This window comes from Geotrypetes seraphini, chromosome 8 (assembly GCF_902459505.1).
Source record: "Geotrypetes seraphini chromosome 8, aGeoSer1.1, whole genome shotgun sequence".
Lineage (NCBI taxonomy): Eukaryota > Metazoa > Chordata > Amphibia > Gymnophiona > Dermophiidae > Geotrypetes > Geotrypetes seraphini.
Window position 1 is genome coordinate 126,115,328 of NC_047091.1, and position 15,004 is coordinate 126,130,331.

Consider the following 15,004-nt stretch of genomic DNA (forward strand, 5'->3'; position numbering starts at 1 on the left):
GCTGTTGATAAGATTTTTGATAAGGAACGGATCATTCTCATTTTATAAAAACATTTCCTAACAATTGCACTAAGATCAGCCCTCATGGGTAGAAAGGTTCAGGAAGCAAGGGCGTGGAAAAAGTGGACTTCATGTTGTAAATAGAATAATCTGACCTATCCATGATATGAATACAACTTTCTCATCTACATGACGTTTTATGAAATATATATATACTAAGTACCCCTTCTAAAACAAGAGGACAACAGCAGCTCCAACCTTGAATGCAATCTTCCCTGATATTCAACCCGCAGGATATTGCCGTCAATCTCCCATGGTCCATGGCAAACTCAGAAATTCAATGCTGGCACCAAATCCAGCAATTGACATTGAATTTCTGGTCTATTTTTAGCCAGCCAAGGCATAGCTGGCAAAGGTCAATCAATATTCAGTAGCTAGCCAACTAAGTCTCAATAGTTAAAGATAGACCACCCTTTAGGTAGCTCTGTTTGGCTGGTGAACTTAGCCAGCGAGCTGCTGAATATTGGCATTGATCAGTTATGTCCTACAACATAGCCAGTAACTGGCCAATCTGCTAAACTGGATATTCAGCAGGAGATAGCCATCTCCCATTGAATATCATGTGCTACTTAGCCTGCCGGGAGCCGTTCCTGGCCGGCTACACAGTGCCGAATATCGACCTCAATGACTGTTAAGCCTCATCTGGACTAAATTTATATCCCAGGGTTACAAAAAAAATTACGAACATGTCCTTAGCTGAACACATTACCTCAGGCACCACCAAGCAATATCTGGCACAGAGGAAAGGCGTGATGACAGCACCTACAGAATAGCCTTCTTTGTTCCCTTCTTCAGGATATGAATATTAAGTTCAAGTTCATTTATTATCCGATACATCACCAAAAAGGTAACCTCCTTAATGGTTTACAAATTGATCTAAAGAAAAAAGTTGGTAAAGAATTTCTAAAAAGTTACAATATCATTGTAGAAAAAATAGTACCAATAGAAAGGAGTTCAATATTCTAAACTCTCCCTGATTCCTTTTATTCCCTATTAGAGAATGACACGGGGAAAAAATCTGCCATTTTGACTCAAGCTGGCATGAAATTTAAAGAGCTTAGAGGATGGTGAGTCTTTTAGTGGCCAAAGGGGGCTGGGCCAACTCAGCCACATTGACATTTCTGCAGGTCCAGTTTTAAACGGTGGGGGGGGGGGGGGGCCTATGGGCCCAGACAGAACCATCACTTTCCCTAGAAACGAGACAAAGTAAAGCTCGCACAGCCAACCTGACATAAAATTTAAAGAGATTAGAGCATGGCGAGTCTTTTGGCAGCCAAAGTTCCTAGAGGAAAAATCCATAGTTTCCTATTGAGACAGAAATGGGGAAAGCCACTGCTTGCCCTGGGATTAGTAGCTTGGAAAGCTGCTATTATTTAGGTTTCTGCCAGGTACTTGTAACCTGGATTGGCCACTGTTGGAAACAGGATACTGGACTAGATGATCCAGTAGTTTGACCCAGCATGGTTATTCTTATGTCCTTATGAGGACTGTGTTGAGAACTCCTGAACTATACTAAAAGATGACAGCCTGAAATGTGTCTATTCTAATAATTCTGAAGAAAGGTAAAATGGGGTAGTCTTTCAGTGGTTTTCAACCCAGTCTTCAGGTACCATTTGGCCAGCCAGTTTTCAGGCTATCCACAATGAATATGAATGAGAAAGTTTTGCATACTAAGAAGTCAGTATATATTAATTGAAGATAGCCTGAAAACCTGACTGGCCAGGTGGTCCCCGAGGACTTGTTTGAAAAGCACTTCTCTTTACTAGTGGTTATAAATCTTTTTCTGGCTATGACCCCGGCCAAATAAAACTGTGCAACCTTCTCCCCCCAGAGGTGCAGAATGATGCCCCTATGGAAAGCCCACCCAGATCATAACTCCAACTGCAGGTTTTGTGACCCTAGTTGGAGCCTTGATCCTGAGTTTGGGAAGCTCTGGTCTAGAGTTTGTCCCTGATACAATATGTGAACTCTCCCACCAGACTGCCTGTTGTACACTCCCTGGTTAATATTACTTTTTTCTTTCTTTACACCACTTTGAGCAAAGATTATGGGCACTCTGAGTAGAAAATATGTAACTATTAAGCATGATAGTCCTCTCTCATTCCAAAAATACTTAAGCCGTTGGCTTTGTGTGACAGGGTGAAGTTCCCATCGTGAGCCAACGGAAAGGGCCTGAGCAGTGGTGTGTGGAGCTCATCTGCATAAATATCTTGCAAAGGCTGTTAGAAGCTGTCCATTCACTCTGAGTGAAATAGGATGCTGAAAATGAGACCTCCAGCAGTAACCTGAATTGTGAAGACTGAATGACTGGAAGGCATCATCAGAGAAGTGGCAGAGAAGACTGGAAGAGTCCTCAAGGCATGAGTCTTGGAACAGATGACCAAGGGACTGGGAGAGTCCTCAGGGCGCAAGTCTGGGAAAAGACTGAGTGACTGGGAAAGGTCTGGAAGAAGGAGCTCCTTTGGGAGTCTGGGCGACCCTCGGGAGGAGGAATGCTGGCTTTGGCCTAATTCCTGGTAAGCCTTTGATACCAGTATTGACTGATGCTGACAGGGGGCCTGGTGTAGTAGAGGAGCTGTCCAGTGCTGACCGCTGCTGATAAGAGGCACAGCCGGTGCAGCAGAAAGAGAGAGGGAGACCCTGCCCTATACTAGCCTACCTGGTAGAGCTTGGAGTGACTGGAGAGCATTCGATGACAAGCGGAGAGCCCAGTGAGAGAGCACCTGAGGGACTAGGAGAATCCTCATAGAGAGTGTGCCTCAGGGACCAGTCCTCAGGGAATGATCGGTGACCAGAGGGTCTGAGGAAGGACCAGAGTCCTAAGTGACCATGGCTGGTGGATAGATCAATGGGCGACCAGCTGAGGAGCGAAGTAGTTGGAGGGCCCGGTAGAGCTTGAGGATGACCAAGAGAGTACCCAAAAAGCTGGGGAGCAAGGGACCAGCAGTGACCCCACAAGCAGCTAGAAGAGTTCAAGGTACAAATGCTCAGGGGGACTGGCGAGTTACTGGCAGGACTGGTGGCAAGACTGGTAAATGGTACCGGGAGCTGTCAGAGGACCCCCTAGAAAGCAACCCATTAACCCAGAGAGGTGGCCTGAGAGTGAGTGACTGGTGGTGACCAGAGAAGATGTGGCCTAAGATACCAGAGAGGTCATGTATGTCTTGGAACAGTGTGACTGAAGTGAGTCCAGAAGAACAAAGTGAACAAGAAAGAAGATCGGAAGTGCCTGGGGAGTGTAGAGGTGACAGGTTGATCACTTGACCCAATCACACTTTGATAGGGGCTAAGAAGCAGTTTGACATGTAGCGAACACCATGAATAAATTCCAATACTGAAATCTTCAGGGTTAGTGATTTGGCGAGATCAGATCTTGACACCGTTAGCCTCCATTTTACTGACCCAGTCACATGTCATGATTCTGTACCTCAGCTTGCTGTTCCTTCTGGCAAGCAACATATATCATTATTCAGAGAGAAAGGAGACATGACCAAGGCCCCCCCAAAAAATGCACAAAGAGAGAAACTGCACAGTGATAGACTGAGGAAATAAAACACACTACACAAACAGTGAAGAGAGAACAAGAGAAAGAAAAGTGAGAGACACTTGAAAAGTAGAAAGCCAAGCAATATATCTATTTATACTTCTGTGATATTATAATTCTGGTCAATAACTTATGCTTTTATTTTTGAGTCTGCCAAAAGTAAAGATTGCTGAGAGAGTCATAAGGCGTACAGAGGCCCACAGAGACATAGGCATTTTTTTTGCAGACTGATACGGTATTGTATTTATTTTTAAAATGATTTTTTTTTTTTAACTAGAGCAAAGCAACAATATGAGTTTCCAAAAAATCTAAAATGTAGGAATAAAACTTTGCACAAGGAGTCAGAAGACTAGGCTGCAAGATTTTATTAAGAAAAGGAGCCAGAAAAAGCCAGGTCAGCAGGTTATATGTCAGAACATGAATCTCATAATCACAACAAGAAGATTCTCCTCATAGAATTCAGAATCATGCCAGAGACAATTAAAAGAAAGGAACATATATAAAACTTTGGTCACAAAATTACTTCAGATACCCCATATAGAGTCATGATAAGTCTCCTACTCTGGGATAAAAAAACACAACAAAAAAACACAACCCCACCTCCCCCAAAACTTCAGTGCTGCTCTGTCCTGGTCAGTGAACATTTCTGTGGTTTCTTCTTATGTGTTTTATTTGGGGTTTACTTCTTTCACAAAGATATTTCCTGAACAACCTATTATTCAGCCATTAATAAAGAGATTAATTTCTTACCCTACTATCTTTTCTAGTAGATAGTTGTATCAATGTGGACAATAGGGTATTCTTTCCTTGCTCACAAGCCGTGCAGAAGGAATCAGGTTTTCAACTCCACCTTCTTCTCCAGAGGGCTCTGCTGTCCTCTTCAGTTTGTACCAAAGCAGGCGATAGCCCTTTAGAGGAACTTAGTAAGGTAAGAGAAGACCCACTGAACTACAAATTTGTTCTGCTCTGAAACTATAACAAACATGTTAAACATTTTAATTGAACAATCGAAACATCAAAATAACCATACCAATCAGAAACATTTATGGAGCTCTAGCATTCCCCCAATGAATTATAGCAATAGATCATTCTTTAAACCCTTGAGGTCTGACATATCAAAATCTCAGTTTGACTCAAACTTCTGATTGAGACGGTAGGCAGATGGAGAAATAACAAAGGCGGGGTTTCAGAATGACACACCTATCTACTAGAACAGCAAGGTAAGAACTTAATTTCTTTTTCTAGTGCAATAGCTGTATCATTCTACAGTTAAGGACATACAAAAGTATTTAGGGCATGACCTCTGCACCTGCTTGTAACACTGAGGACCCAAAGATGTGCTCCTGCAATCCACATCCACTCTGTAGAACTTGGGAGAATGTGTGTAGAGCGGACCAGGTCACTGCCCCACAAATCTCTCTGGGCGCAATCCACTGAGATTTCACCCATGAAGAGGCTACATTTCTTGTAGAATGTGCTTCAAGGAGACTGGTAATTACATGCCACAGACAATATGATGAGCTGTCCAACCATGAGCACAAACAGATGATTTGACAGTCAGAACTCATTGGTGCCCTCTAGATAATGTAGGACTCTCCTCATATCCAGCTTTCTCAGAATCATTATTTTACTATGATCCTTTGGTATGGAACACTGGTAATCTTACCTCTTGATTGACATGAAACGCCGATGCACTTTCTTGGCAATGGATATGCGCCACCGCTGTAGCATTGTCAAGAAAACACAAATGCCTGCCCTTCCAGACACCTCTCCAGTTTCTGTAACACCAGACGAATGGCTCAAAGCTCAAATCTGATGATGGACCGCTGCCTCTGGGAGCCATTCAGTCTATCTGCACTAACATTTCCAGGGTCAGTTTTAATATCCCAGAATCCTTTGCTTGCATTCTGGACCTGCCAACACACAGTAATGTAATGCTAACAATCTGTCCTGTGAAAGGGAGTCTGCTGAGAGTAGCCTTGGAGGTGGAATCCTCCGCCCACTGACTGATCCAGAACATTCTGTGGGCTGAAATAAAATATGCGGAGACTTTGCTCATGACTCTTAATCCAGCCCTACCAGCAAAAGCTGGGGCAAAGGCTCATTCTCTGCCAGGGTGAGCCCATGCATCTTGGTATGGCAAGCGCGTTGCACAAAAGAGGCTGCTGCAGCTGCTTTAATCCCTAAGACCAAAGCTTCGAACTGTGTTTTTAGGACCACAACCACTCTGCAATCCTTTAGTATCATGCCTACCTCACTTTCTTATCTGAGCAACTAAGGAATCCACCTTAGAAAGGGCAAACATCTGTTGACACTCCTGTGCCATAGAACAGTGGTTCCCAACCCTATCCTGGAGGACCACCAGCCAATCAGGTTTTCAAGATAGCCCTAATGAATATGCATGGGACAGATTTGCATGCCTGCCATCTCCATGATTTGCAAATCTCTTTTATGCATATTTATTAAGGCTATCCTGAAAACCTGACTGGCTGGTGGTCCTCCAGGACAGGGTTGGGAACCAATGCCATAGAATACAGCAAGTAATTGTTTTGGCTACCTTTAGGGAACTCTCAGGAGCATCCCAGTGCTCCATGACTAAAACATTCATTTCAGGATGAAAAGGAAAAGACATGAATTGCACTTGCACTCTGCTCAGGATAGAACACTTGTAGAAGGGGCCTGCTAGGAGTCTAACTGTAACTCCCGCAGGGAGTCAGAAATGAGCTCTAATAGCGCCAATGGCTTGAAAGAACAGTGTACTGTGGGATCCTCCCCTTAATTGAGGGCCACAAATGCTCCTGTGTACTCGCTCCTGCTTGCAACCCTAAATCGCCCAGCAGGGAAGACTCACTCTGTGACATTAAGGGCATAAAGACTGATCCCTCCCATTCTGAGTCCCTGTCAGAAAGATCCCCAAGGTCCTGGATAGCTTCTGCCAGTGATTCCGATGCACCCTGGGAGCCCAAGCCCTCTTGCATGACCCCTGGCATGCCACTATACCTCCTCTGAGGAACCTGGCTATCCAAATAGGCTCTCCACATGAAATTAACAAATTCAGGAAAAAGTCTGGACTAAGCAGCTTTGAGTCCCCTTTAGGTAATTCTACCTTATGTCTCTTGGGCTCCATGGTTTTTCCATTCTTACACTTAGGTACAATGCTGGTCCAGGACTCCGAGAGGGATTTTCTCCTGAGAAACAGGTACCCCAAAGGTTCCTCAGCCCTAGAGACCAAAGAAGAGGCTAAGCCTGATGCTCCTGCCTCCCCTACAATGCTACATGGCACAAGGGTGCTCCAGCATCAATCAAGCACAAATCTGACATGAATTAGGGGGTAAAAGAGCCTGGGGACTCCATTCCTGCCAGTTTTTTAGGCAAAACAAGGCGATTTGAATGATCTGGAGAACTTTGAAAAAAAAAAAACTTTTTGGGAAATCCAAGATGGCATTTTAGCGCCACATAAAACCAACTCAAACACACCTTAACCAAAATTTTTTAAAAAACTCTGAAAACAGGATTTTAGAGGTGGAGGGCCCTTTAAGATGTGGCAGAAATCTCCCAAAATAGTTTTTTTCAGACAACTCCCTGCCAATTTTACCCATTGGCTGTAATATCCTTATTCATTGTGCCATGTGCTCTGAAGGTGCTGCAGCCTGCCTCAGCTCTAACTCGTAGCTTAATCTGAAAGAAGAGACTTTGTTTCAGTCAGTCCTCCAAATGCTGAGATCTTCGGGCTGCTAGTCGGACTGAAGTTGGACTGAACCTCAACCCCAGCAGAATCACAAGCGCGAAGAGAGAGAGGTGAAGTTGCAGTTGGCACCCTGAAGAACCCTGCTGAGCCCCCTGTGGATGCCTAACAGCCTGCGCTCAAGCCCCTGCGAATCAGTAGGTGATCTAAGCAACTAGGGATATGGAACCCAAGCTCCACAAAGTTTTCTGCAGGCTGGTCAAACAGGTCCCCAAGGGATTAACCTGCCAGCTGCAGACCCAAGTCTGCTTCTTTTCCAGATAGGCAGAGCTTTCCCTCACATTGGGGAGCTCCGGTGTACAGAAAGCTGACCCCCCCCAAAAAAAAAAAAAATAATAATAATAAAGAAATATACAGAGCAGATCAGAAAGACACCTTAGTTTTAGGAAAAACTAAAGGGGGCAACAGAGCCCTCTGAAGAAGGTAGAGTTGAAAACCTGGAGTGGATGCTTTCTGCATGACTTGCAAGCATGTTCAGAATGGTATACCTGTTGCACTAGAATTACCATTATATCCACAGTTCACATACACAGGGACAGACTTTAGATCACAGCTTCCCAAAACCTAAATTTGAGGTCACAATCTGGGTGGGGTCTTTAATAGGTGCATCATCATTCTGCACGGTGGGGTGGGGTGAGAGAAGTCACAATTTTATTTGGCAGTGATCATGGGGTCAGAGCCACAAAAGAGATCGATTGGCATTGTTCTGACTATCCTGTTTTTAACACGATCATCATATTCTATTCAGCTACTCTCACAGAATGCAGGGTCTAACCCCCACTAGGCTCTTGGTCAGAATCAAGAAAGTGTTAGCTTGGATAACACCAACTTCCTCTAAAAGATGACCAGTGTCTGACACAGTGCTCCAATCAGCTGAAAGAAAATAACTTTGGCCTCATGATACCCAAAAGAACAGTCATACAGTATTTTGTCAAAAAGAAATCTTGGAACCCCAATGAGAAACAGAACCCCCAAGTACAAATTTGACAAACAAGAAAAGCCATATCCTAGATTCTGATAGAACATAACTCTTCTATAATGGGCCTATTAAATTCAATATTCTCACTTTTATCTGCTCAGACATACATATTCCATAAAGTGCCTGAGAAGGCAGGTCTGGTATTTGAGTTAAATAATGTCAGTTACCAGCTGAAGTTTTCTTAAGAAAGGAATTTTTAAATGAATAAACAACATTATTCACCAATGTTGACAGGAACATGTAAGATTCTAGCTGTTCTCCAGATTCTAAAGGAAGTAGTTTTCTCCCTTTATCTGAACATTATAAGGTTTTTGCCTTCATTTCCAGGATCTTGTCATCCAGCATTTCCCCTGTTTCCTGCAATTCTTTGCATTTTATCTTCATGAGACTACAAGCCTTCTGTAACCGGTGGTTCAGCTCCACATAGGAATGACTATGATGGTACTGCCTTTCGCGGTCAGCTAGCACATCCTCATCCCAGGTCTCTGTGGGAGGTGAACACAAAACATAAGTCAAATAAGTAAAAAAAATTACAATCTTACTGCAGCAAGAGAATTCCTGGGTAGAGAGCTGCACAGGAACGGGGACGACGAGAATCCCGCGGGTCCCCCATTTGGGTCGCGGGGATCCTGTGGGGACGCCTCCTAGGGTCGCGGGGATCCTGCAGGGTTAGATGGAAACTCAAGCTGCGAGGCTCGTCTTTTTTTCCTACCTGTCCTGCCGCAGCACACAGCCGACCGGAAATCTTCCCCGATGTCAGCGCTGACGTCGGAGGGAGGGCTTAAGCAAAGCCCTCCCTCCCTCCGACATCAGCGCTGACATAGGGGAAGGCTTCCAGTCGGCTATGTGTGCTGGGGCAGTGCAGGCAGGAAATAGAAGACAAGCCTCGCAGCTCGAGCTCCATTTGACTGGTAATTTGCTTAAAGATGAGGGCTGGGAGGTGGAACACAAAAGGGGGGAGCGAGAGCATTTTTGGAACTTTTATTAGGCTGACCTGATACATTTGTGGCTCATGTTAGAGTTACATTCTTATAATGGCTCCAAAGAAAGCAAGAAATGTAGCAGATTAAGCCAATGGGTTCATAGACAAAAGCGCGCGACGACAACCCAGCGCAGACAACTGAGCGCAAGGCGGAAGCACGCCGAAGAAAAACAGTATTTTAAAGGGCTCCGAATGAGGGTTGGGGGGAACCCCCCCACTTTACTTAATAGAGATTGCGCCGGTGTTGTGGGGGGTTTTGGGGGGTTGTAACCCCCCTCATTTACTGGAAACTTAACTTTTTCCCTCTTTTTTAGGGAAAAAGTGAAGTTTTCAGTATAATGTGGGGGTTACAACCCCCCAAACCCCCCACAATGCTGGCACGATCTCTGTTAAGTAAAGTGGGGGGTTCCCCCCAACCCTCATTCGGAGCCCTTTAAAATACTGTTTTTCTTCGGCATGCTTCCGCCTTGCGCTCAGTTGTCTGCGCTGGGCTGTCGCCGTGCCTTTCTCCTCGTGCGCTTTCGTCCTCGTGTCACCAAGCCAATGTAATGGAATCCCCGATTCAAATGTGCTTCTGTGTCTGGTTAAGCTGAAATGGTGTTTGAGAATTTTAATACACCTTCTAGCTGGCCTGTTCTGCTGTAAAGGATATTAATTGCTATTAAGAAACCTTGAGTTGCCTTCTCGGCCACCTTCACATACTTGACATGCAAAAGCAGCCAAAGGTTGAGAAATGATTTTATCCTCTGAACCTTTAACCAAAGGGGAGTCCCACAGCTCTGCCGCACCGAGGACAGCTTTGTAAGATAACCCTTGAATTTTGGAAACCCTCCCCTATATTTTTTCAAATATGTTTGCAGCTCTCTATTTTGAAGTTTATAGGGACGGGCGGGTATGGAGGGGATTCCTCACGGGGACGGGTGGGGAGAGAGGGATTTCTCGTGGGGAAGGGTGGGATTCCTCATGGGGACGGGTGGGGATGGGTGAGATTTCTGTCCCCGCGCAACTTTCTATTCCTGGGGCAGAAGGATTTCAGAATCACTTCCTGGTCCAAGCTGCTTGAAGATCTGGATCAGATTCTAATCAAACGGCATTTCAAGCCTATGCAAATATTTTCTCAGCAAATTATAACCGAAGTTACACATAAATATTTATGGACGGTGTGCAACGATAATAATCAACCCATCATCTCTCCATCAGTGATACTGACATAAGATAGACTTTTTAACCTACAACCCCTGGTATGTAGGTCTGAATTGACTGTTTCTTATGGTGGAAAGGCGATAGCTATTACCTTCACTGGTCTCTCCTCCTAACACAAACACAGGGTCAGAGGCAGAAGCATTCTGTACATCTTCCAGGATCTGTTCAATGCTAGGAGGTGCTGGTCGAGTTGGCAGAACCACACGCTTTTTTATTTTAGAGGTCATTCTTTCATCACTTCATAGGTGGTGTGCAGGTCCTAAGGCAAGAAACGTATGAAAGTGATTGTTCATTTATCTGTAGAACTCAGGCAGAAAAGTGAAGGGTGAGTTCTTCCCTGAGTTTGTTAGCCCTTGGAGTCTATCTGATCATCATCCGACATGAGTTCTTACATAATTATAGCTGAAAACTATGCTGTCTTCAGATAAGAACTGTGTAGTTCAGGTAGTCTACCCATTCTTGATGCTATTTATTTATTTAGGTATTTATATACTGCCTATCAGGTTTAAAATCAGGTACTCAAGCATTTTCCCTATCTGGCCCATTGGGCTCACAATTTATCTAATGTACCTGGGGCAATGGAGGATTGTGACTTGCCAAGGGTCACAAAGAGCAGCGCAGGATTTGAACCCATAACCTCAGGGTGCTGAGGATGTAGCTCTAACCACTAGGCCACTCCTTCCAATACTGCAGAATCTCAGATTTTTTACCCTTATTCTTACAACAGAGCAATTGCTAGAGCCAGAAGGATACCAAGGTGCATTGGAAAGGTCATATTGGACAGAACAAAAAAAAAACAGAAGGTTATAATATCTCTGTACAGTTTGGTTTTCTCACCAAGATATAGCCTCCAAAAATGAATACAGTATTCCAGGAGAGAACATAAGTGTTACCATACTGGGACAGTCCAAAGGTACATCAGATCCAGTATCCATTTTCCAACAGTGGCCAATCCAGGCCTAAGTACACGGTAAGATCCCAAAAGAATAAAACAGATTTTATGCTGCTTATCCTAAAACTAACCAATGGATTTTCCCATCTTAATAATGGCTTAAGGTCTTTTCTTTTAGGCAATTATCCAAACCTTTTTTTTTTTTTTAATCCTGCTAAGCTAACTGATTTAATACCACATTCTCTGGCAACAAATTCCAGAGTTTAATTACATTTTGCGTGAAGAAATATTGTCTGCAATTTGTTTTTAAATTTACTACTTGGTAAATTCATTACTTGCCCCCTAGTCCTTATATTTTTGGAAAGAATAAATAAAGGATTCACATCTACCATTTGCACTCCACTCAGTATTTTATAGACTTCTATCATGTCAATGAACTGTACAGATGCATTATGCCTCCCAGAGCAGGGCAGCATCCCCCGGCTCTATTCACTATCTTGACACCATTCTCATTGCGCAGCAGAATGTCACCCATTAGACTACTGAACTCTACAAACCATAGATAAAGTGTTCTGTGAATACCCAGTCCTGGATTATGGCAAGTTTTTTTCTTGTGGTAGTTTGATGTCTCAGTGCATGTCAAGGACATACTACTGCTCCAGAACCTACCAAAGCCCAATGGCCCTGGGAATAACATGTAATAAAAAATATGCTATTAAAAAAAACAGGGTCATCTTATCTGGAGAATCACCAGGCCAATCGGGTTTTCAGGCTAGCCCTAATGAATATACATGAAGCAGATTTGCATGCCTGTCACTTCCATTATATGCAAATCTCTCTCACGCATATTCATTAGGGCTAGCCTGAAAACCCGATTGGCCTGGTGGTCCTCTAAGACAGGGTTGGGAGCCACTGTTCTAGAGTACTCCCCTCTGACCTGTCCTGCCCATGTAGAAACAGGTAGTTGAATCAGAGAGGGTGGGACAGGTCAGTGGGAGTGCTTTGGAGCCGGCAGTCTAGGCATTTGATGTGTTGCCACTGCCCTATAGAAGAAGTGGTAGTGGTATTGAGGGCTGCAGATGAGACAAGGTGGAGTTGGAACATGAAGCAAGCAAATTTATTCAAACAGACCCGACACAGACTGTGTTTTAGCAAGTGCCTGCATCAGGGGTCAGAATTTGATTACACAGCATTACAAATCTTTGTGAGAATTTCACAGTCACAGTAGCAAAGTTCACACTTGAGGAAGCACCAGCCTGTATGTTTCCATATGTGCAATGATATGGTTCTAAGTCATCTGTTCATATTAAATGTATAATTTGTTGCAAGGTCCTGAACTTTCACATCACATAATGAAAATGTTTCCTCAGATCAGTGATTTGCCTGTCACTGAGCTATTCTTGCATTCTAGAGGAACTATCACAAGATCTTACTGTGGATCAGAAGTGAGGAGTATTCATCACTAGACAAAAAAGTGAGCAGTAAAGTGAACAAAATAGAGTGCCAAAAATTAAAGAGAAGACTCCAAGCATCAGAATGGTAGATGGGGGCAAGAAATAATGGGAGACATAAAAGGAATCTAGTAAAAACAACAAACAACACAACAAAACCCTCCCCTCACCCCATGCACATTTGGTAGGCTGATTATCAAAAAAGAAATTTAAGAGAGAGGGTGTTTCAAGTAGAGCTACGGTTTACACCAGGTCTCCACCAAGTTTCTGTGAGACAAACATACAGACCACGCTTAGAAATAAAATCTGCAATTAAAAGCCCTTTATGGTGAAGATAGAAGGTGTTAAGCAGCCTGATATTGATGAGAACATCAGGTAACTACAGTAGAGGCACCATGTGCTGGGGAAATAGGTGAGAAAAGAGTGAAGTATGATGGATCCTAAAGGAATAGGAGGGAATATCATATTATGCAGTTATTTCTTCTAATTACCCCAGGATTATAATGGAAAGATTTGCTTTCTCTGCCAGCTTAGAAAATATACATCTCTGCATTTGTATTTTGCATCTTTGTATTCTAATCTGAAGAAATATGATTAATAACATTGCTGGGCAGGGCATGGTAAAACTTTAGCTCAAATCCTGACTTTACTCAAGCCGGGCAGTATATGAAATCACATCCCCTTCCCTGTTCCTAATGAGGGCTCTCCGGTGCTTCCTTTCCTCAGTCGAATCTCTCTCTTTCACCCTGAAAAACAGGCCTGTGTGAGTGAGCTATTGCAGAAGGAGCAGCAGGATATAGTCAAGAACACCACTAGTCTCCTCTGTCTGCCTAATCTTCCCACTACTGTATATATATATCTCTCTCAAGTAAAATGTCCCTCTTTCCTCACTTTTCTTGAGACGTCTGGAGCCAGCAGATCTCGAAATCAACTTCTTCCCTCAGAAGAGACAGTTTATTCCGGCACCTTGTTCTCTAGCTTCCAAACCCTTCCTTTGAAGACCGCAGTCATAGTTGAACGATTCACCACGAATGCAAGCAGGTACCGTAGTGATGCTACCTAGGGCGAGGCTTGGAACGCACCGTGAATGGGCTACTAGAGCACCAAAATGAGGCTTGGAATGCATTACGAGGTGGGCGAAACAGCAGTCTGAAGCTAAGTATGCTTATTGGTTGACTGGCAAACCCATTAAAAAAAAAAAAAAAAGCCCAGGGTATGAAACGAAGAGAGCTAAGTTGCTGGAGAGCAGCGAGCTAAAGGCGTGATCGGGCTCCTTAAGCTGTGACTTGGCATGTTTGCTATTCACATCCTGCGTCTTTCCTTTTTTCCCTCTTGCTATTTCTCAGCCTGCACCTCCTTTCTTTTTCCTCTGTCTTGTTTTCTCTTGCTGTTCCACAAAACTGCCTCTCCCTTCATTCTTGTTTTCTATTTTTCATCTATTACCAATTGGGCGAGTTTCCTACTTTTGAAAGCCAGCTGCAGCAATATTGTTTTCCTTCCTCGAGCTGTCTGCCCGCGTGCTCCTCCAACTTTGTTTGTGGCTGCAGAGAAAGTGCTCTATTAATATTTATAAAGCGCTTCCAGACAGGAAGGGGCAAAACGTGGACCTCGCCGCTCTTAACCGCACATCTTTAAAAATCTTAATTTATCGACAGCTGATGTTTCAGATTTCATGTCTGCACTAGGTCCGCGTTTTAGCCCCCTCATGCCACCAATGTAACTGTTGCCGTTTCTGACCTCACGGATTGGTGCTGACAGTCTTATTAATAACTAGTCTTTAAGCCCGTTACATTAACGGGTGCTAGAATAGATGTGTCTGTCTGTCTGTGTTTCTTTATCTCTCTCCTTGGCCGCTGTCTATCCTTCTGTCTCCCCCTCCCCAGAGCAAAGCTGTCTGTCCACAGCACACCTTCCCCCAAAGCAGCCCCCTTTCCTTCTCCCTATCTCTCCATGACCCCTTCTGTCTCCCCCCCCCAGCACACCCCTCCCCCCAAAGCAGCCCCCTTTCCCTCTCCTTATCTCTCCATGGCCCCTTCTGTCTTCCCCCCCCCAGAGCAAAGCTGTTTGGCCCAAGCACACCCCTCCCCCCAAAGCAGCCCTCTTTCCCTCTCCCACTGATTCTCTCTGGCCCCCTTTCTGTCTGTCTTT

The 15,004-nt window shown here is 44.1% G+C and overlaps 1 protein-coding gene across 1 annotated transcript; it reads right to left on the bottom strand.

Annotated features, from left to right (window-relative positions):
• Positions 1-3,954: 3,954 nt before the first annotated feature.
• On the bottom strand, positions 3,955-13,935 carry C8H19orf25 (chromosome 8 C19orf25 homolog). The gene is made up of 3 exons (XM_033955885.1): positions 13,748-13,935; positions 10,605-10,772; positions 3,955-8,813 (listed from the first exon to the last, which is right to left on the bottom strand). The coding sequence occupies exons 2-3, from the start codon at positions 10,738-10,740 to the stop codon at positions 8,629-8,631; spliced, it is 321 nt and encodes a 106-aa protein (XP_033811776.1). The 5' UTR covers positions 10,741-10,772; positions 13,748-13,935; the 3' UTR covers positions 3,955-8,628.
• Positions 13,936-15,004: the final 1,069 nt, after the last annotated feature.

What these genes read in the sequence shown, in the direction of transcription:
- C8H19orf25 (XM_033955885.1), bottom strand. Translation starts at nt 10,740, where the DNA reads ATGACCTCTAAAATAAAAAAGCGTGTGGTTCTGCCAACTCGACCAGCA. An exon ending in AGGAGGAGAGACCAGTGAAG is followed by an intron (nt 8,814 to 10,604) that starts GTAATAGCTATC and finishes CACCTCCCACAG; the next exon opens with AGACCTGGGATGAGGATGTG.